The sequence below is a fragment of the Parus major genome, chromosome 4 (genome assembly GCF_001522545.3).
Source record: "Parus major isolate Abel chromosome 4, Parus_major1.1, whole genome shotgun sequence".
NCBI classification, from domain to species: Eukaryota; Metazoa; Chordata; class Aves; order Passeriformes; family Paridae; genus Parus; species Parus major.
This window is the reverse complement of record NC_031771.1, coordinates 22,683,134-22,706,184: the sequence shown is the minus strand read 5'-3', so window position 1 is coordinate 22,706,184 and position 23,051 is coordinate 22,683,134. Positions and strand designations below refer to the sequence as shown.

The following is a 23,051-nucleotide window of genomic DNA, read 5'->3' as shown; positions in this document are numbered from 1 at the left end:
CCTGGGACCGTTAGTGTTTTACTTGTTTCTATTTAAAAAAGAAATTGTATGAATTTCCCAGATCCCATTGGTACTTGCACACTTCTCTGAAGTATTATGGAGAGTTGGGTTGGTGGAAGAATGTTTTACATACTGTTAACGTATATGTGGATATTCTTATATTATTGTACATGTTTGGGAAAATATCACACAACTTTAAAAATGTTGCTAAGATGTATGTATCTGACTTTTTCCTTTGGAAAATATTATATATTTTTATTTGTATTTTTTACTTTTTTAAGTTCATCTATATGTGCCGTTATTTTTGTATTGCAAATGGTCTCATAAATGAAGTAGAAGAGATAAAAACACAAAGAAAAGTAATTTGGCAAGGATGTCAATGCTTGGGGGGAAAAATACATGGGTCAGCATCATATTATCAATACTAGAAATATTTTGAGTGTCTTATCACTGTAAATATGTCACGAGACCTCTTTTGATGAGTAGTGTAAAGAATGTCAAGGTTTTAATCACCCATTTTAATTTGTTATTATTTACCACTTTCTTGTGGCCACTGGTCTTGACTTAATTGAACCCAATCAAAGAGCATGCTTTTGTTTTTACTATTAAAATTTCTCCGTGTTTTTCAGTTGAATATTGTTTTGTTTTCTTTCAGTTTTGTACTTCAGGTTTTGTTTCTTGCTTGTGAGAAGTTGATCTTCAGAATTATTTTTACACTATTTATGATTTATTTTCATAATGTAAAAAGTGTGTAATTATTAAAATATTAATCCAACCATTGGTGCTGATTTTGAATAGTTATAAAGTCCTTAATGTTGGTGCAAAAAACTGTTCTAGTCTGTCTGGATTGGAAAACGTCAATGCTGCTTGTGCCAGCCTGGAGCTGGAAGTCCAGAGCAAGTTGTTTCAGACATTCACACAAAAATCAGGGCCTCTGCCACGTGTTCCATTTCCCTGCAGTGCAGAGTAAGAAATCTCACCTTCCTGTTCTTGATGTGTCTTTCCCCTTCAAAGCAGTGTCTCTTCCGTTATCTTTTCTAAACAGGCAGCACAGGCTGTGGGAATCCACAAATTATATAAGGAGGAAGCTTTGTTGCAAAGCTTGGAGCCTTTCCTCGCTCAGGAAAAGTTGCAGGGATCTGTGTATTAACCAAAAGTTGAAACTATTGCTTAGGCAAGTTCAGAGGCACCATGGGATCTAAAGAAATAAAGCTGAAAATCACCACTCTCCCTTTTCTGGCATTCTGAAGGTGAGAAATAAACCTGAACTCCTGAGAAAGAAAGATGTTTGCAGTGTCACAAGTAACAGTGCAAGCTGGAAAATGTGTGTCCCTTTTACACAGATCCAACTTGTTCAGATATGATGGAACATAATAATTATTTCAAAATGGTATATTTTTCATCACCCTGGTTTAAGAAGGCGTTCATTTGCATTAGACTCCCTGAACAAAAGGTTTAAAAAAACGCTGGGGAGCAGCTGTAATTTCTTCAAAACATTATTTAAATGTTTGGATTTTCTAAATCCCAAAATATTTTTGACAAACAGAACACTCCACATTGTTTCCCTTCCCATCACCTCAAAAATGCAATCACTTGTAGGTGGAAAGGTTTGGCCTCTCCTATTAACTTTTGCTAATCCCCACAAATGTCCATTAATCTTATCTAGTTCTGTTTTAGACTCTTGGAGGGACTAAAAATATCTTTGCTCCTTTCCAAGAGGAGGTACTTCCAGCTCCATGTGCTGTGCTCTGCCAGGCTGAGCATGTGGCACTGAGGGCTGCGAGTGCTGCTGTCACCCAGGTGACGTCCTTGCTTCAGCTGTGGCCACTCTTGCCCTTTTCTCACTTCCTTCTTTCTCTTTTCTTCTGCTTTTGTAGAGAAGTGCAGTTCCAGATGTCCTGCCAAAACACAAAAACATGTGTTCTGAACTGCTGCCAGAGCCAACACCCTGTGGGTTTCCCATTCTGTGCTTTGACAGCATCCCTGTTATTTTTCATTTCTGTGCTCCCTTTAGAGCTTTAGATGCTTTAGAGCCAAACCTCAGGTAACCAGTATCCTACAGCCTTCACATCCTACTGCACTCCTGGGACATGGCTTTCCTCTGGGATTGCCTCCTCTTCACATGCCTCCTTCGGAATTCCGTGATGTGCCAAAGCACATGTAGGACTGCATGTGAAATGCCTGCCACTTCTGCCTCTCTTTTTTATAATGGAGCTTTAATTAAATACTGAAAGGCTATTATGCAACTCTGCCTTGTGGACCTACTAAACCTGCTAATCCCTACCCAAATAAAAAATAATGCAACAGAAGCGGCTCTTTATGTCCTTACACAGCTTCACCTTGTGGTTCAATTATAATCACGCACAAAAGTTTAAAAAAAAACAAAAAACTCAGGGAGCTGACAAAGCATTTCATGTTCCAGCAAGTAGTAACAACTGCACCCAAATAAATATTAAAACAAAACAAACAAGGGAATGCCAAAACATTTAAGTCATGTTGCTGCAGGCAGTCTTTCTGTCTTCCCAGGGTTACTAATTTGTCTTCTCTACCATTGGCTTCTGGGAATTTCCAGACAGAGTACTCACAGGGTATTCTACTTTCCCATCTTCTAGATGCAGTAAAAAAATACTTCTTATGAATGTATCTATATATGTGTGTTTATAGATACACACTCACATACATATATATATGTAAATATGTATGTATTTATATATGTATCTATATATGTCTTCATGTGCCTACTTGAACATATAAACGTGTATGTGTGTATATATAGATATATGGATATATGAGACCAGTAGAGTTCAGAAAATATTGTACACAAACCTCTTCGGAGAGATCACTGTCTATGAGTGTAGGTATGCTCAAGCTGCTTTAGTTATCTCCCAGGTCAAAGGTGGACACAGCTCCTGTCACATAACCAGGATGCAGGGTTTTTTTCATGTGCTTACACCAAGGCAGAATGTTAATAATAATGTTAATAGCTAATAAATATCCTGATTGTGTTCTTATGTGCAGGTTACAGCTTGACTGAGTTTCCAAAGTGCCCACACCCCAGTGGAGCTGTCACAAGGTCTTTCTGACATCACCTTTGGCTGCTCCCTCCTGGAGCTAATAAGTACCTGGTAACTTTCTTCCAGATTTTAGGATCTCTCTTCTATTTGGTATGTTAAAATCGCTGTGAGGTAATTGATTCTAGTTGAGATAAAACTGATAAAAACAAATGTTGACAACACACCCTGTGCTCAAGTGACTTAGGGCCCTGCTGGACTGGTCACATGTGCATGAACTCACAGGCAAGTCCATTCCCCTTCCAGAGCAAATACCAAGCAGCTACCTGTCCCTGAGAAGGTGCAGACAGGTATGGTTTGTCCATCTTTAAATTTCTGTACCGAAACAAATCTTCAGTGCAGAACAATTTCCACAGCAAATCCATCTGCAATGGGTTTAATTCTCAGGGAGCACCAGCAATATATTGTTTTCCAGAGGAACTCCTCTGCAGTCAAATAGGTAACCAGAGGCACCTTACTTGAACACTGGGTAACTGTTAGAAATATTTACTCCTTTTCATCCTTCACGGAGGAAGCCAGGCTGCTGGTTTCTGGTACCATGCCAGGACAAAGCCCATAAACAAGCATGGAAAAAAGAAAGTAAATTAAAATGTTAATAAGGCAAACAGAACAGGATGGAGTAAACAGCATGTTTTGGTTTGCATTTTTGTTTTTTTCCTAAAACACAAGTATTTCGGAAAAAAAAAAAAAAAAAGAAGAAACTATTTTAATCCTACTATATATCATGGAGAGATGGCTGCCAGTATTTAGTGCATAGCATTATGACAGCAATTGGTGCTGCAAAGGCCTATGTCTAGGTCAGGGTCTCTGCTAGTCTTGGGAGAGACTCCACACATGACACTTGACAGGCTTGCTCCTGCTCATAGTATCAAAAGAGCATGAAAGAACAATGAGCCAAGAGGGAGGGATATTTCCTTGATTGTTAAGCCCCTTTTCATGGCTTTGAAGGAACAGAGAAACAACATCTCCCTTCTACTTCACCTGTCACTTCAAGCTTTCCTGATGAAGTTTGCTGTTGCTTCAAGCAGTTCCTAAGCTAGCTGTGAGCAAACTTGCTTTTGCTAAACCTGAAACAAAAGCCCTGATTTGTATCAGGCTGTCAGTGCATGCTTCTAAAGAAGTAGTAGCACAATATTTTGCATACCCCTTAAATCTGTTTGTGGTCCAGGGTTTCTGCATGAGCAAGACCAGGCAGATCAGCATAAGGAGCTGAGATTTTCTAGTGCTGGCATTGGCAGCAGCCCTGGAGGGAGGGACAGGGCTGCGCTCGGCACCGACAGAGGGCAGACACCAGCCCGGTGTGAGAAAACCATCTCTCCTGAAACACCTTGGGACTCACAGACGTGGATGCTGCCTGGCTCCAGCCTTTCTGTACATTGCTGGTACAAAGGGATTGCTGCTAAATCAGTATGTAAGGTGTAGTACAACCTCAACTGCATCTAGCCTATGCCAAATACCATTGCCTGGTTTTCAGAGATGCAGGCAAAATGGAGAAGCATTGCAGAGAGCGTTCCTGACAGGCTCTAGCCTTGCTCTGTTTGGATGTCAGCAGGTCTAAATGCCTGTTCTCTTCTTGAGGACCCATCAGTGAATTTCATCCTTGCCTGTACAGTAAAATGCTGCCCTAGCTGACAGTTTTGGCAACTCTTTCATGTCTTTTTTAGTCTTTCTGCCTGGACAAGGCACTGAAGACAGGCAGCAGCTGTCTCTGCAGGGATAGAGAGGTGGAGCTGCTGTGACTTCTGCTACTCTGTTGCTTGGTGAGGCAAGGTTTCCAATGGAGCAGGAGTGTAGAATGTCGAAGCTTCAAATTTAACACTGAGGAAGCTCTAGTAAATGACTGGATGGGAAGAAGTGTTGTCTAGAGAAGCAGAAAGGTGGCTTGCTGGCAGAGATATTAAAAAAAAAATAAATCAGGAAGTGTGTTTCTTCAATCTGCAGAATTCGGGATGACTTTCTGGATACTGATCAAGAAAAAGGAAGTACCATCAGCACAGGAAATTGTGTGGCTTTACATATGCTCTCTGAAAACTCTTCCAAACGTAGTGCTGCAGGTGGCACAGACGAGCTGCAGATGGGGTGGCAGGGCCGTGGGCGAGTGTTCTGCTGTCTGCTCATGCAGCTCAAGGAGCTGCCTCCAGGGGAGACGCTGCCTGCTTGGCAGGGAGAAGGTAAATCTGAGGTGCTCCCCCGGCAGCTTCGCTGTTTTGAAATGCGATGCCTCTTGATGTGAATTCTGTCCTTCTTCCCCCGTCTTATTCTCCCGTCTTTTTCCTGTGGGCTTTGATGTCCAGCGAGGTGGTTAGCGAATGTAACCATGAAGAAATGCCACGTTCGAGCAAGTCGCTTCTACATTGCTGCCGCGGTTACAAAGTGATCAAGGACTAGGTATATTTAGATGTTGCCTAGACCTAGGAGTGAACCCATGTGTTTGAGCTCTGTTCTACGTACGTGCGCAAAACCTGGCAAATCGTAGATCCTACTGATTTGCCTCACTTTATAAGAAATGCGGAAATACTGATACCGGCTCTGATGGACATATACAAGTCTCAGCCTACTCTTACAAGCAGATTTTTGGGGCATGAGAGGCAGAGAGGGACATCGAATTATGACCCTGATTTTGATTAAATGATAGGCTTTGTGTTCCTCCCCCCACCCCCACCCCGAATGTTTGTGGCAGTGGCGCTGTGGCCACCAGGATGACGGACGACTGGCAGGAATGGCAGGATCGCGAGTGGGAGCTGAGCGCTCGCCCCCACGCCCCAAGTCGGTTGTTTTGCGAGTTTGTGCCGGTCTGCATCCCAAGGGGAAAAAAAAATAAAAATTAAAAACCAGCAATACTCTAAGGCACAGGATTCACTCGTGGCTGGCCCGCCTCAGCTCAACAGGAAACACGAGTCCCCCGAAAGGAAAACCCAGGGGGATGGGGGAGCGGTCGGGACGGGACGTCCCGTCCTGTCCCGTCCCGGCGGGGCAGGCGGGAGGGAGGGAGGCGGGAGGAGGGGTTTGGCCGGGGCCGGCGCCCGCATAAGAGGCGGGGAACCCTTGGGTGGCTCGGACGGACGGTGTTCCCCAGTGCCGTGCCGTGCCGTGCCTGCCGCCGGGATGGAGGAGCTCTACAGCAAGGCGGAGACCCTCGCCCTTCGGAGGAAGCACATCGGGTAGGGGCGGCGGAGGGGCCCGGAGCGGGGCGGAGGGGACGAGGAGGACGAGGAGGAGGAGGACGAAGGTCTGTCTCTGGGGAGACAGAGCTGGCGGGGGTCACGGACACACACACACAGGACCTGTCATCCCCCTGGTTTCCAGGTCTCGGGACAGCCCGGAATTCCCTAGGCGGGCGGGGGATGCCGTCATTCAAACACCGCACATGGAGCGCATCATTCGCTTCTCCAGCAGCTCAAAGCAAGCGGCCGGGATGTGGTACCCAGGCGTGTGCCTAAAATGAGGCTGCGCAGGGATGGGGCTTTTTGTGCGTGCACCTGCAGAACAGCCGTGTCTGTTGAATGAACCTGTTGCTATTCTCTAAGCTGAGTTTAACTGAGGGACGTGCCGGAGGGCTGCCAGCGGTTGTGTCCTGAGCGACAATCCTGGCTGTGCACGTATCTGATCCCTCTGTAGGGCAATGTTAGTTCCCACGGGATGTGCAGCTTTAATCATTTCTTCGGTAGATGTTGCCAAGCGAAAAATAAGTCCAGGCTGTAAAAACAGATCTTTTTTGCTGATTGCATCTTAAATGTGTAGCGTATAGAGGAATCTTACTAAAGATCCATAACTCACAAAGGATTCCCTAAGGTCATGGCCTCATAAAGAGAGAAAATCAACCACGTTTTAGGGGTCAGCTCAATATTAAGGAGTCCTGCCCTGCACAAGGATTGTAGAATTGAGCAGTGCTGGGTGAACAAAGAGAAACTTTCACAGAATGAACTGACAGGTTACAGGGAAAAAACTGTAGACAAGAAATGGCCAATTATGATGGACATTGCTTTCAAAGTATAGCAGAGAAATAGCTGAAGATGTCAGAAAAGATCTATGCAACAGGGCTAGAAGCTATGAGAAAGAAAGAAAACTACTTCACTATCCAGGGGTCACATTTACAAGTGACTTTACAAGTTCATAACCACACTATACCCAACAATAGCTCTCAGATTTACCTGGAAACAACTGTGTTTATCCAAGGTCATATAAACACTGATAAATGTTCAGAAGACTTTCTTTCTGCTCAGTAATATCATTCAACATAATTACACAGCTGGGACATTCTCCAAGGGGGGAGAAGGAAAAAAAAGAGCGCTTAAAGAATACTTTGGTTAATTTTATAAGGAGCTTGAGTTTTGCTGTAAGTCAGTGAGATTTAGATGCTTATAAAATGCTGCTTTTAAAGGTTTTGTTCAAAGCACACCGAGTGAGAGTATGAGGGTTTTAGGACCTGCTCAGCACCTCTGAAAATAAAGCCTGCAAGGCATTAATGTTTTGTTCTCAACTCTGACCTCTATATGCTACAGTCATCTGTTGCATAATGATTTTTTTGGCTATAGTATGAAACAGTGCTTAACAGCTTACTTTAGTTCCAGAGAGTTATTTGGCCATAGATGTCTGTGAGGCATGTAAACAAGCAGAGCTGCAGCCTAGGAACACGGCAGGACATATAAGGACCTGGAACGACGTGCAGACACTGTTCTGCTGTGAAATCAATTGCAGGCAGGGTCAGGCTTTGAAAACACCCAGCTTCTGTTCCCACTGTACCGGGGGAGGTGCAAGGGTTTTCACTGTGAGCAAGAGCCCCTGCCTGACCACCACCTGAATGACTCACAAGCTTTTTTTACAGAAGGAAGAAATTATCTCCAGAGCTGAAAAAATTAACCATCTCAACACTCAAGGGAGGGAGAAAAAAAAAGAGAAAATTAAAATGGTGTTATGTTTATTATGTCTTAGGCCTTCCTGCAAAGTTTTCTATGCCAAAGATCCTCTGAAGATCGTCCGTGCTCAGGGCCAATATATGTTTGATGAGAAAGGAGAAAAATACTTAGACTGCATCAACAACGTTGCACATGGTAAGGAGTTTGACTTGTGAGACTGCTTCCATTCCTTAATTTCCAGTAGGGATCAGGACACATTTCTGCCAAGTGATGATGCTCACAGTGCTTCTGTGAACATCCTTCCATGGTTCAGTAATTGACTGCTTGCTAGTAATAACTAATTACTTTCTTCTTTAGTGGGCCACAGCCACCCATATGTGATAAAGGCTGCGACAAAACAGATGGAACTGCTCAATACAAACTCCCGCTTCCTGCATGACAACCTTGTTCAGTATGCACAGCGTCTCACAGCCACCCTGCCTGAAAAACTCTCTGTTTGCTATTTTGTTAACTCTGGGTAGGTCTGAACTGTATTTTTTTTTATATGAATATTTTTTTATTACTATTTTGCTCCTGTTTGAGACGGAGACTCAGGACAGCTTGGTCTAAATCTTACTAAGTAGGACTTAGTAACATGCAACAAAAATATATCCAGCACTGATCAGAACTTACTTCTTATTTGCAGCCAACATATTTAGAGTGATGGCTCAAAGCAAGAGGGGAAAAACATAACACTGGCCTGCTGAATGCTATGCAAAAAAAAAAAAAAAAAAGTGGGGGAAAGAAAGCAAGAAGATGAAATTAATTCTGCAAACTGGTGAATGTTATTTACAGACTGATGAATGCCACCTGTAAATTGACATATAACCTTGGAATCAAGTTAGTCTTCTTTAGGCAGTTTAGTAGTGTGTGATCACTTACCACTTACATGTTGAAAACAGACAACCTGCAGGGACCTGTGAGCAGAGGGGCTGTGACAGATCAGGCTGGGAGCTTGAATCTTCTTCCAGGGTGCAGATTTGTGATGGTGCAAGCCCAGGGGAGAAAGGACTTGCAAAGTGTGGGAGATGGGGCATTGCTTTTTGAGGGTTAGTGGATGCATTGTGTTCTCAGCTGCAAACTGGCCTCTTTTGTACCAATGGGAGGTAAATATCTACAGGCAAACTGGGGGAGGGAAATAAAGCATCTCTTTGTTTGTTGTTTATACAAAGGGCTGTTTTATCTTTGCCCCCTTACATGGTACTTATAGTCTCAACCTTAGCACTGCAATCTGTAGAGTAACAGAGTTTGCTGTGTTGATTTATTATATCATGAGTCCCATGCCTTGTCTTCTGTCGGAATACCCTTTTAATTGGAAGCTCTCCTTCACTGGTTTGCTGCTCTGTTATTATGCAGGTCTGAAGCAAATGATCTCGCTTTACGACTGGCTCGGCAGTACCGCGGGCACCAAGATGTGATCACCCTGGAAAAGTAAGTACACACAGTAGCTTATGTGAACGCAGCCAGCAGCTCCTGCCATTACTTCAGAAGCAGCTTTGCAGCAACCCCCTGCTGTTTGTACTCCACTGCCTGCTGAAAGAAAAGCTTTGTTGCTTTAGTATTAGAACAGATCAGGAAATCCCTTTTTCACATTTGGGTAAACACAAGTTTTGAAGATCTCTGAAAAATAAGCTTGTTGGTCACCCCAGAAGGTCGGTCACCTTTTAGAAGGCATTTCCCACAGACTCCCAGAGCAATTCAGGCCAGAGTTAAATGTTGGTTTCAAAAGCAGTGAGTGGTCTGGCTACTGGGCTGCTCTGGAATAGGGCTTTCTGTTCGTCACACATTGCTGGACATGTTTCATTTTGCACAAATAAATATACAGCGGTCAAGAAGAAAGATGCTGTAGTTTTGCAGCAGTGCTGCAATGATGCTCAGCTCTCCTTCAGTGGACACAACTATGCACACAAAACCAAGTGGCTGCAAAATGAGGAGGTGTTGAGAGGGCTGCCAGCCACAGGGTAGGTGCCTGACTGCATTTCAGGGTTTTCCTATCCTAGATGCAGCTGTAGGTTTGGTGACATTGCTGTAGTGCTGAATTTTCTTCTCAGGTTGTGATTAGAAAGTCCAGCCGGAGCAAAAGCAAAGGCACATGTCTCTGTCTGAACAGGCACAAAGCTTGTTTGACTCAGCCATATCCATATCCTTGTTAGGAACATACTAAACTGTTCTACTAAGAAGTATGGACATGTCTTTGGTTTGGTTTGAGGTTTGCTTTGCTTCAGGTTTATGGCTGAGCAAAAGTTTTTTATTATTCCCTGAATAAAGATGCTACATGCTTTAGTCTCAAAAGGCTCTGGTTCCTCACTTCTAAATCAGTTTGCCTCGATAGTAACCAGCTTTAGCATACTCTGCAGTATAAAACATTTATATTCAAACAATATCCTTTTCCTGACTGTGGCTTCTGCCAAACCCTCTCACCTGCAGTGCCTTCAGGGCAGATGGTGGTGGGCTGCTGCTACTGAAGGTCCTCACTCCTCAGTGCAATGCACACTCCTGAGAGTTTTCAAAATGGTGTTGGGGTCTAGCTTGCAAAGCTTGGGCTGGCCAGAGTGGGGCCCATGGGGTGGAACTGAAGGAGCTGGGCCCACCCTTCTGCTCTAGGTAAGGCTGCTAGGGCAGCCACCTTGAGGTCAGTGCAGTCCAGGCATCATCTTGGTCTGTCTCCATGTCCACACTTGATTTTATCCTGCTTCCAGTCTTGCTAGTGAGTTACAGTCAACAGCAATTTCATATTGTCTTTGAGAGAAGACTGAGTAAATCAAATCAAATCAAATCAAGATCCCTTCACAAATGATGCTACAGTGTTGCAGATACAGTTGCTATTCTGTCTGATAGGCACAATTGTAAATTTGGCTCTTCTATACATTTGGTGAAAAGTGACTTGGATATTTAACACTCACACAGTGCTTACCATGGCCACGTTACATCTCTGATTGACATCAGCCCCTATAAATTTAATCAGCTGGGAAAGGACAGCAAGAAGGAGTATGTGCATGTGGTAAGTATGGTTTTAGGTTTGTTTTGTGTTTTTTTGATGGGGTTTTTTTTTGTTTGTTTGTTGGGGTTTGGTTTTTTTTAGGTTTTGTTTGTTTGTTTGTGTTTTGGGGTTTGGTTTGTTTTTGGGGTTTTTTTTGGTCATTTTTATGCCTGTTATGGAGCATATTGAATTACCCACTTCTGGTGTAAATATACTTTCATTCTGTTTTGCTGATGCTAGTATACATATGCTTGGCTGATTTCAGTGGAATAAATACAGCAAAATCATTTGCTTTTGGGTTTCTAAGAAGGTGTTCAGCTGTGGGGCTGATTTCCTTCACTGTGCTACAGGTTTTCTTAGTCACTGCATTGTATAGTTACACAGCTCAATGCAATTAGCCAATATCCATTGTGTTGGTTTGGTTAAAGATAAGCAGGACTTTGAGTCAAGTTCCAAAAACTGGAAAGGCAGATTTCACAGGTTTACACAGATTTGGGTATAAGACTCATGAGTGTCTAAGGAAGTGTGATTTTTCAGATAGACTTGTCTATCTTAAAAAGACAAAAATGTTTCTCAGTCCAAAAATGTGCACCAAGCAGATCTTTCCTGTCTAGAACTCCGTGCATTAACTGCAGTGCCAAAGCAGCATCCACCTTTTTATACCACTTCCTCCACCTTTTTATACCACTTCCTTTCTCTTAGTTTCTGAACCTTTCCTAGCACCATTTGTAGAGGCTTGAATGTCACACAGATTTGTACCATGACTAAAATGCTGAAGGAAAGTGACAGACTGGAAAACCCTACTCTCCAGTTGCAGAAATGGATCTTCCATGAGAATCTGAAATAAGGTGGTGAATTGGTACTCATTATTGTATTGTGAGGGAGAGGAAGGACAGCCTTGAAAGGTGGATGAGGTAGATGAGGATTCTTACAATGGCTGTGTTCTGTAATATTGAACACATGACAGGCCCAGATTGAATTTAAGCTCCAGTAAGCATTTTTGCAATTCAAACGTTCAGGCTGTACTAACTCTTATTACCTATTTGTGTGGAAAACCAATAAAGTGGAGCAATAGAAAAGAAAGTAAATGTTTCATAGAAGCCTTCATAAAAACAAATAAACAAATTGGTCTTTTCAGGCTCCTTCTCCAGATATCTACAGGGGGAAATACAGGGAAGATCACCCAGATCCAGCAAGTGCTTATGCTGAAGAGGTGAAAAAGATTATTGAGGAAGCACAGAAGAATGGACGCAAGGTGTGTGTTTTGTGCTCTAGAAATGCTGAGGCTTCATCTATTTATTATGGCATGGGGGCATGTAACGGGCAACTGAGGACTTGTTTCTTTCCCAATTTCACGTACTTCCCTTTCCCTTCATTTTCCTATGGTGGGTTCTGTTCAAAATGGGCCATTTTTCTATCTGATTCTCATATGATAATTTTTCTAGGCATCAATGAAAGGATCAATAATACAGTTGTATATAAGCAGATACAATCAAAGCTGTTAAATTTCCTATTTTATGCATTGAATCGGAAGATTGTTAATATTGTAGGGAAAGGTTTGAGGTCAGCTGAGAAACTACATCACAAATCCTAGCAAGGATATATAAAAAACCCCAGGTCATGGAGAAAATCTATTGGATAAAATCTTGGTACTACATTTCTGAGCCTGTTTGGTTAAGATAACTTTGAAGTCGTATAAAAAGGTGAAACTTTCACTCATACACAGTATGACCTTGATAAAAACAGACAATTTCTAAACAGGTGTACCTAAAATGTTTGTTAATCTTTTATATGATGGCATTAGTGTGTTGAGACTTGTAGGGCTTGATCCAAAACCCGCTGAAGTCCCAGAAGACTTCAGCGGAGACTGGAACATGTTCCCTTCTAGTCCAAAGGACTTACATCACCCCTCTTTTAGTTTCTTCATCAACTCTTTTTTTATTCTCTACTAACGGATAGTTTTGTTTTTTCTTCCCCTGTTTCCTTTCTTTTGCACATTTCTTAGGTCTTGGTGACATAGACCTGTGGCAGGACAAGCTGTGCTAAAGGCTAAGCCTCACATGCTATGGGAAGCTTCGTGCTCTTTGGCCGTGTACTCAAATGTAGTGTACGGTTCTTTACACCTTACTGCTCGGCCTTGTTTCCAGGAAGACTGCACCAGCACAGAGACCCCTTGATGCTCAGGCAGGGGTTCACAAGTGGTGTGGGGATGCAATCCCTTAAATAGCAGACTTATGCTGAGACCTTGGGGTAATATTGTATCTCTGCTGCATAGACCTCTGCTGTTGACAAGAAACAAATTTTGATGTTCCAGTGTGTCTGATCTGCTGCTCTTACCCTTCCTGACTTGAAATAACTTTCTTTTTCATTCCTAGCAACTGGAATTATTTCATCTGTAGAATTTTTCCCTTCTTTTGTCAAGTGCCTCGTGCTGACATGTTATTTGTGTAGTTATTTGCATTAGGCAGGGGTGCCCAAAGGCTAGCCACAGGTCATCTTACAGGTCAGCTTCCACCCACCTCTACCTGGTGTTCAGGATTAAACAAAAAACCCACATACACCTGGCAAGCCTTATTACCTTCTTAGGGAAGATGGTACTCACTATTGTGTGTCTCCTGTAAACTGGCATTTGTAAACAAATATATGTAGCTCCCAAGAGCCTAATCCAACATCCACTGACACCGGGAAGTGTCACCCAGTTCAACACAAGGGCTTAATCGAGATCCTTCCATTCCCATCAGGCTGCAAAGGTGGCCCTGGCTACTGCAAATTTGGGCACTCCAGTCACAAAATAAATAAATCCTTTAGCCATAGCTGTTTTCAAGAGCTCTCAGTTGTCCAGCCCATTGCGTGATAAAATTAAGGCCCACATTTAAACATTTATTTCTAGACTGTTAGATGTCTCTGCCAAGGCCAAGTAGATGAACACAGCTCTCACATGAGTTTGTCTCTTGTAGATTGCTGCCTTCATAGCTGAATCCATGCAGAGCTGTGGAGGCCAAGTAATTCCACCTGTGGGCTATTTCCAGAAAGTGGCAGAGTACGTATAGCACTTCACAAGGGCGTAATGGGGAAATTAAACAAAGAAATAGCTTTTTTCACTATAGACTTATCTAATCAATTCAGCTATTAACCTCTCCTGTTCTTGGCTATCTGTGGTTCATTTCTACTTAATGAAGTGTATGATTTCAGTTCAATTTTCTTGTGGAATGTCAGCTAATTTTTTGGCTAGATACTTGACATTCTTTTCCTATCTTTAATCCTCAGCCATAAGTATGATGGAAGATGAAGTTAAACCAGTTATAATCCTACAGCACCATTACTATTTGACATTAAAATGTCAATTTTTTTTTCTTAACATGTAGCATACTAACAATTTCATAGCTATAAAATAGCAATAACTGTATTCTTTCTTTTTTTCTTAACTTGGTCTCACACTGCAGAATTTCTGTGATGCAGACTGCCTTGTCCTTGATTGCCTACCCGTGTTCTGCAGCACTAGACTTTCAAGGTATTGTGTTTGTTTTCAGGTATGTGCGTGCAGCGGGTGGAGTGTTCATAGCTGATGAGGTCCAGGTTGGCTTTGGCAGAGTTGGGAAGCATTTTTGGGCATTCCAGCTGCAAGGTGAAGACTTTGTGCCTGACATTGTCACCATGGGAAAGCCCATTGGCAATGGACACCCTATGTCTTGTGTGGTCACAACAAGGGAAATTGCTGAAGGTTTTGGTGCTTCTGGACTGGAGTATTTCAATACAGTAAGTTCATAGGTTAAACTCTGGCTTTTTTTTTTTTAAGAATTTTGATCTGCATTTAGCAGTTAGAAATTTTCTAGGTGGTCCAGATAACATCTGCAGCTATCACTGCATCACATTACTAAGAGCTTGAGTCAACCACAGTCTAGTATCTAAAAGCAAGTGGAGAGTCTTTGAAATACACTCTGTACCAAGTGTTACATCACCATATGGACCAGCACAAGCTCTCTGGCAGGTCATGCATCTCAGCTGACATCCATACAGATAAATTCTTCCTTATGTCTCTTTCCCTCTCCCCATGCTGAAATGTTGATCATGTAAAATTCCATTTTCTGGGATAGGCTCTGTGCTGGTGGAACTCATGACCTGGCAGACCTTGCTTTGCAACTGACACCTAACAAAACAGTGACCTTTACCAGGAATCATTTCACCTGCATGCATGCCACAGAGGCTCAGTCTTCCGTTTACTGAGCCCTCCTTTCTGCTCCTGTGACTCAGCCTTCTTCCCAGCTACCATGAATTCCCCCATTTTAAATGGAGTTTATACTCTCTGGCTCAAAATATATCAAATCTATCACCCCCTGCTCTTCCCAGGAGCATTTTGCCTGCACCTGCAATCAGCTGAATTCTTCAGTCTGGAAATCTTTAAACTACTGCAACCTGAAGCAGAGGAAGAGGGAGCCCTTCCCTTGCCCAAATGTAAGGGATGGTGTTCCACAGCCTGAATGGCACAAAATCCCCACCTTTTCAAGCTTTCCTCGTGACACACCAAGCAGGAGAGGGAAAGTGAAAACAGCATGGATAGCCACAGATGAATGTTTTGTTCTGATAGGTTTTGATTTTGATGACATGTTTTCTTTCATCTTTGCTTTCAGTTTGGAGGTAATCCAGTGTCTTGTGCCATTGGTTTGGCTGTGCTGGATGTAATAGAGAAAGAAGATCTCCAGGGCAATGCCACACGTGTAGGAAATTATCTCCTGGAGTTGCTGGCTGAGCAAAAGGAGAAACATCCCTTAGTGGGAGATATCAGGTGGGTGCATTGCAGCAATGTCAGAGAAGAAAGTAACTGCGCTAGAAAAAGCAACAAACCTGGTGTGAATGGAACACAGAAACGTGTCATGATTTTGCTACACCTCTCCTTTAAAATGGACTACCCAAAACTGGTATTGTAAGGCAATATTTTTTTAAAAAAAGTTGTCCATCCATCTGCTTAATTAGTTACAAGCATAGCCAGTAGAAAAGTTCTGGGAAAGTAGGAAAAAGAGCCATCCACATGCGATAACCAAGTTGTCAGCGCACTGTTGTAATCATGCAGACATTGTTCAAATCTCTGGTGCATTTCCTTGGGAGATGTTACTCTGGATTTTCCTCATCTCATGTTACTTCTATTGATAATTGCCTTCAGGTTTTTTGATGGGGAAGGAGTTGGGTTGCAGGGTTTTTATACTTCCTTTTTTAACTTTTTTTCTCTCCCAGGCTTGCAATTTTCCATATAAACATGAAAGAAAATTATTCTGTCATTCTTATCTGGCCATGTAACTCTAAGGAGCCAGGTAAATTTATTTATCCAGAAATATCTGTTCTCCAATTTGATTGTGTGTAATTGCCAAAAGGTGACCAAAGACAAAGTCTCCCCTCTCATGCTGCTTCCCCCATTTGCACTCCAGGGAAGGGAACTACAGTTGTTAGAAACAGATATTGCATTTGCAGCCGAAGGTTTGGGTTCCTGACACTGGATTTCACTTGTCTGTACTTTTCTTTTCTACTCCAGGGGTGTTGGATTGTTTGTTGGAGTGGATCTGGTGAAAGATAAGCAAAAGCGAACACCAGCCACGACAGAAGCCCTTCATCTTATTTACAAGTAAGTAGTTCTTAAAGATTCTGCACAGTGATCAAACACTCCTAATATTTATCAGCATTAATTTTATTTTCCATTTGTGTAGTTCTTGGTGACATAGTACTAAAAAAAGAAAACTTTCAAATCTGTCTCAGCTTGAAGGAAGTGACAGGACACAACACAGTTTTATACCTGTGTCTAACACAGGTGTTTCCTCTTTCCACAGACTCAAAGAGCGTCAAATCCTTCTTAGCGCTGATGGACCCTACAGAAATATTTTAAAATTTAAACCGCCAATGTGCTTCACAATGGAAGATGCAAAACACACAGTGGAGATACTTGATGCACTTCTTACAGGTATGTGTGCTTTAGGGATCAAAGGAATACTCTGTTCATTTCCCAGTGAAACACCATCGTAACCTAGGCCATTACTTGCAAGGGAAAGTCATCAACTGCATTTCTTGCCATTCATCAAACTGCTGCTCGTAATGCCAATTATTATAAAAAAATACAAAGCCCCATATGTACTTTATCCAAACTTTTAGGCAAAATCCCACTCTCAGGCCTTTCTCTTACAGACTCAATGTTATTACTCATTTCTGGTCACATATGCTGTTTGTTAAGGAGTGAATATATTAATTCAGCACAGGCCTGAAAGACGCTGCAGATACACTGTGTAACTTTCCATAATGTGCTCTACCTTTTCCTTTTTTCTTTTTGTTTGTTTTTTAACTAGTGTACTGGAATGTGATTGTCTCACTCAAATTTAGCCTGAAGGTTTTCAGGCTCTATTTTTTTTTTTTTTTTTTTTTTTTTTTTACTTGAGAACCAACCCAGGGGAAAATAACATCAGTTATACTGTTAGCATGAGGGCTCTTGGAACCTGTTATACATTAAATGCTCCCATCTGCTGAGAATATAACAACTAAAGTCAGACTTCCATGAACCTACTGGACAAAGGCAGAATTCCACTCTGAAAGGTCTCTCTGATACCCTGTGCTTCAGTCAAGTTGCTAATTTTATTCTTTTTTCTAAATACCCTCAAGCTAGACAGTCCTGACAGATTAATTACGTTGCCTCAAAAAATGTTTTAGGAAGTATTCATCACTCTTCAATTATTGTTCTGTGATAAATGCCCAGAGGAATAGCTGGGTTTTTTTTACTTCTGCCAGCTACTAAATTGATGGTATGCTTACTTGCCCCCTGTCATTTTAATTTAATTATTTTATTACTTTCTTTTTCAGAACTGGAAGAGGCCACTGGAATGAAGGCAGAAAATAATGTATCTACAAATGTACAGTGTAAAAGAAAAGTATGTTTTAATTTTTTTTAAACTCTTTTTCAGATAGGTATTTGGCAAAGCAAGTATAAATTTCTTTGGTAGAGCATGCCTTCATTTTTGGTCGTGTGAGTGGCTCTGTGCCTTGAAACTGAGCTCAGAGAGTAACTTGCTACTAGAAACCTGAGAGGATTTACCCTGTCTCACTGGGGTAAATCTAAAAAGAGCTGAGTAATCCAGACCAACTTGTTACAGACAGGCCCCTTGCCTTATCTGCTTGTGTGCAAACAAGACCAACCAGACTTTGGGCTGCACAAAGCCATGAGCACAGCAGTCAGCAACTATTGGTCCTTGGTATTACATGCTACTGAAAGATATTTGGCTTTCTAAGCAAGCCTGCAGCCTGGAAGATGTCCAAGTTTTCAGAGAGCTCCAAGGATTTTGTTTCCACCATAGCTCTTTGAGTATGAATGGCTGATACACATCCAAATTAGGACTTCTTAGGTTGCAGGCCCAGCTTTGGATGAAGCACATACGATTTCTCACACCCTTAAAAACATGTCACTCTCTCTACAGGAATGCTTGCTGAACTGTTCCTTGGTGGGTTTTCCAAGCTAAAATGGGGGTGGGAACACAATAGCTCAGCTGCCTAGGGATGTAGAAGCTAAACAGAGGCCTGATGAGTAATTTGCTATATATCTTGATTTTACTAGGTTCAGAGTGCAAACCTACTCTTACAGACATTTTAACACAATCAGTTCAATTTCTTTCAGAACTAAGTTGTGGCAATAATAGAGAGGCAGGCAGAGCTACCTAATGGGAAGCAGGTCCAGTGGCTGCCTGGTGGAAGAGACACACACGACTCCACTGACATCTCCCTTTTGTTTCAGACAACTGAAGAGAGTTCTCAGCCAGAAGGTGCAAGTGAAAGCATTGGCCACATGAATGGAGCTGCCTGCCGACAAGAAAATGGGATTTATTCCAAAAAACGCTCAGTGCCAAGTAAAAGAATAAGAACATGAAGAGGGACAGTTTCTTCATTTGGTTTGAATTTGTGTCCATCTTGCTTATGAGATGAAGGGTGCAATAGTCTGAGTCCTAGGATGTTTGAAGCCTAGTCATGCCTTTCATAAACTGGCTGAATTCCTATTAGCTTCAGTAGGTTTGAAATACCTTTTCAGATACATGAGAACTGTGCCATGTGGCTTGAAATCTAGATGTGACGGAATGGAGGATACAAAAATACCTTGGTGCCAATGGCAGGCGTGACGTAGGTACACAAACTTGGTGAAAACTGTAGATTTATCCATATTGTGCAGAATCTGATTTGCTTAACTGCCATAAAGCAAATGCCAATCCTATTAAGTTTAAAAATATACGCTTAACATGCTATTTTTACAATATTTTAAATTTCAATATGTAATATTGAGATGTTAATTACTTCCCATGTTTTAATGGCTGAATTCTCTAAACAATGCTTGAGAAAGAAATCATTATCATCTTCTAGTGTAACTTAGGTCCTATGGACCATATTCCCAGCTGATGTAAATTGAAATAGCTTTGCTAATGTCAGCAATGCTCTGCTAAGAGTCGACATCTCTATGTGTTGAGACACGATGTCTATGCAGGGCACCCACTATAAATTCAAGGAAAATAAAGAATCTAATTTTCTATGAATAAAGAAACTTTTATAAATATTTATATAGAGTAAGATTTTAAATTTTTTCCCCTAAAGTTTATAGATCGAATCCCACCAGTCTATAAAATACACAAGTAAAGTATATATTATTTCAGACACACTTATTGATTTAATTAAATCTGAAGGTGTCTCAAAATTAGGTTCCCAGGGGTAACCCAGCTTGCATTCCCATGGATTTGAGTTGTTTTGAGAGTCTTGGGAATTACTGCCTGATCCAGTCAAAGCAGTGCTGGTACTATTTGTCAGTGGTGATGAAGAGTTGCACACCAGTTCCAGGAGATCCTGGCACATAAATGCTGGAAGGGTTACTAAAAGGAGAGGACCACTGCATAAGCCATGCATGCAAACAGTGCCTATCTGTGCTGCAGATACTTTGCTGACTTTCCTCATTGCCAGTGTTAAATTTCAATTACAGCACACAAGCCCTGCCTCTCTTTCTTAATACATGCACAACTCCTTGCGATGGAGGACACTGAGGGCTTTCCAAATAGTTTGTATTTCAGAAAAAAATACTAAATGTATTTATTTCCTCTTCAGTTTTAATACCCTAAATTCTGCTGTTTCCTAATTGCTGCTAATGGTCCTACTGATATGACTGAAAATGGAGCACTTTACCTAATTTCATGTTTTTCACAATTTGCTACATTTATATCAATGTTTCCAGTGTAACGCTTTCCAACATTCTCAATTGTTGCTTTTCCAACAATCTCAATGGCTTATTTTCTGTTTCATGATCCTTGAATAATTCTTCCATAAAAATAAATCTCTTATTTGTAATTATGATGTCCTACACAAAGAGGGATGGCTTTTTTTTGTTTGTTTTAATTGTATTCTTCAGCAACACCTATTTGCTGAGGGAAGTAACTTCAGTTCTAGCTGGAGGTTGTCCCCATGCCAAGGCAGAACTGACTAGGCTGTGTTTCCCTGAGGCACTCAGCTGTTGGCAGCTCTTACCCTTCAAGCCAAATGTTGCCTCAGCTGCCCCAGTTCATTCCCTGCTAACTCTGCACCAGGAAGAACACCAAAGGACTTTTCCAAAATGAAACTTCACAAAGTGAACTTAATTTGGTATATCTAAAGGCACAGTTTTAGTCACTCCCTCTATGGAGTGCCACTACTTACATTTTGCCTCGTCCACTGTGTGCAGCAACAAGCAAGCAAATACTTGTGAGATTTATTAGAAGGCTTAAGCCCAAAGGCACAGAGCCCAGAGCCAGTCTGTACCATGACACCAGCTGTTGTAGCAGGTCATTAATATTTAATTTTCAAAAGGATGTCAAAGAACTAGACTTAAAAAATCTGATTAGCCTAAATCTAAGGTGAGGTGGTTTGAAGATTGCAACCTCATAAACACCACTCATAAACACACTTCTCCCTGTACCTGTGCCTTGGTTCTCAACATGCTCCAAATTTTTGGAACAACCTTTGCTCCAATTCACTTCTGTTTTTCACCCAGCTTCTGCTTCACAAGCCAGGAAGTTCTCTACCTGTTGGTTCTGCTCATTTTGCAAAGTGCAGGTTACCTAGAAAAACTGAATGTCCTATTTTCTTCAAACAAGAGAGGACATCACTGCTATGACGCACTCTAAAAAGAGCCACAATCATTTCAATAAAGGAAACAATCCAACAGTTACCAATATTTGAGCTGGACCTCCTAGACTTACTATTACTGCATCAGTGTTCCCCAGTATCTCAGAATCCACTCTGCACAATTATGCACATTCCCTACTGTGAAGGCCTTATTAATTAGAAGAGCCTGACTAAAGGATGAGAGAGTGGAAGCAGAAATAATTAAGGTTAAACACAGGGACCACAGATCCAGTTAACTAATCAAATATATTCCCTTCACTAAACAGGCAAGGCTTTTTTTCCCCTTCCTGACTCCATTGTCATTTTTCTTCTTTCTACCTCTCCTATCCTGGCTGTGCAAATCCTGGTTTTAGCCGTGTATTTCAACCTCCACCCTAGTCCTTCCAATCTCCACCTCCATAAGCCAGTTCCACTCACTAACCTTGCAGAATAAACGTAAGACCACACCTTTTTCCCCCAAGTTTTCTGGAAGGCTAAGGAACAGGCAAGGACAGGAGTAAGAGGCAGTGGAGTGAGGGAAAGGCAGGAATCCATCCCAAGTGGGCATCATGCTGGAGTTAGTTAGTTGTACCTTCACTCTAGCTCATCATCCTACTCAAATCACAATGGAGACAGTTTTATTGAATTCTCATAGTTTGCCACTGTTTTCATTGCTCTTATATTGCACATTTATACAACAGACAGACCAGTTAGAACAAGGGAACAAGGAAGGACAATGCTTGCTGCAAATATCAATGAAAATGTGATGCTGAGGGTCTGAATCCACTGCCTGTTAATTCTGCTGCATAAAAGAAAGCAGGGCTGAGACTCTGTGGAGTCAGGAAGCTGTGCCTTAGACAGCACTGCTCTGGAGAGAAGAATCAGTATCCAAAGTTGCCATGCAGAACACTGCACAACTGCCAGGGAAACAAGGTATGCCACATCTCCTCCTCTGGGGGAGAAAAGCTGCAGCCTTACCTCTGTATAACACTGCAATGGGACTACGATGAATAGCAGAATTATGCAAAATTATGTATTTTGTCTGTTGCTTTTTAGATTAATGGTTTCTTAGACATACAACAGCCTCTTCTCAGATAATACATTTATAATCTTCACAGCTGTGGCTGTGAAATGGCAGCCCCAACACACCAAAGTCCAGAAAAGTCCACACACACACATCCAGAAGCAGCAAGCTCTGATTATATCTCATAAAATTAGGGAGGTAAAAGAAGGGGACCAAGGGACAAGCCTGAATAACTTATTTCACATGTGTCATTGCAAAGGACAAGATGTTTTTCTTAAAACAAAAAGTGAAACAGGGACAGAAATTAATTTTTAATATAGTAAAATTTGAGTTAAATATCTGACTGTAGCAACTTCAGCACCAACATGCAAAAAAAACCCCACATCTAAAAAAAAGTCAAAAACACCCATAATAAAAATATAACTAAGTGGATGCCTCTTGCAAATGAATTTGTACAGATATTTCTTGGAGAGTAAGCCTCCAGTGCTGCAGCTGAAAAGAGCTGAAAAACCAGAATGTGTTAAAGAAGAGGCAACTGATAATATATATTAGAGAATATATTAGAGAAGACCAAGTAAGGTGCTGGGATGTACATTTATGTACTGGGTATATGCATTGAAGCCTGTTGTAGCTGCATCTTGACCTGCCTCTATGGGCTTTGTCTCCATTTAACAAAATAACTTTGAAAAAAACCAAGTGACTTAAACTTGCAAGCAGGGAAAATTAGCACATTGCAGCAGAAAGGTCGGTTTAATTTGCCAGGTTTCTCAGTGATGACTTGAGCAGGTGTTCTAGTAGTGTCTCTTTTCAGCCTGGACCTGGCCTGTGCTGCTGCCAGCCAAGCTCTGCCAGAAGGATTATGCAAGGGAGCACAAGGCCAAATGACTGCGATGGGATTTCCCTGTCTCTGCTATCCACACACATTTGTATATTCCTTCCTGGAA

At 41.8% G+C, this 23,051-nt stretch overlaps 1 protein-coding gene across 1 annotated transcript; it reads left to right on the top strand.

Moving 5' to 3' along the window:
- The first annotated feature begins 6,121 nt into the window (after nt 1–6,121).
- ETNPPL (ethanolamine-phosphate phospho-lyase) lies at nt 6,122–20,294 on the top strand. The gene is made up of 13 exons (XM_015624986.2): nt 6,122–6,232; nt 8,004–8,122; nt 8,285–8,444; nt 9,323–9,397; nt 10,874–10,967; nt 12,085–12,201; nt 13,904–13,986; nt 14,477–14,702; nt 15,575–15,729; nt 16,471–16,560; nt 16,763–16,893; nt 17,781–17,848; nt 18,706–20,294. The coding sequence occupies exons 1-13, from the start codon at nt 6,177–6,179 to the stop codon at nt 18,835–18,837; spliced, it is 1,506 nt and encodes a 501-aa protein (XP_015480472.1). The 5' UTR covers nt 6,122–6,176; the 3' UTR covers nt 18,838–20,294.
- The last annotated feature ends 2,757 nt before the right edge of the window (nt 20,295–23,051 follow it).

Excerpts from the sequence above, each read along its gene's own strand:
- ETNPPL (XM_015624986.2), top strand. The coding sequence starts at position 6,177 with ATGGAGGAGCTCTACAGCAAGGCGGAGACCCTCGCCCTTCGGAGGAAG. Across the intron at positions 10,968-12,084 it reads AGAAGGAGTATGTGCATGTG|GCTCCTTCTCCAGATATCTA; the intron begins GTAAGTATGGTT and ends TGGTCTTTTCAG. Across the intron at positions 16,561-16,762 it reads GCCCTTCATCTTATTTACAA|ACTCAAAGAGCGTCAAATCC; the intron begins GTAAGTAGTTCT and ends CTCTTTCCACAG.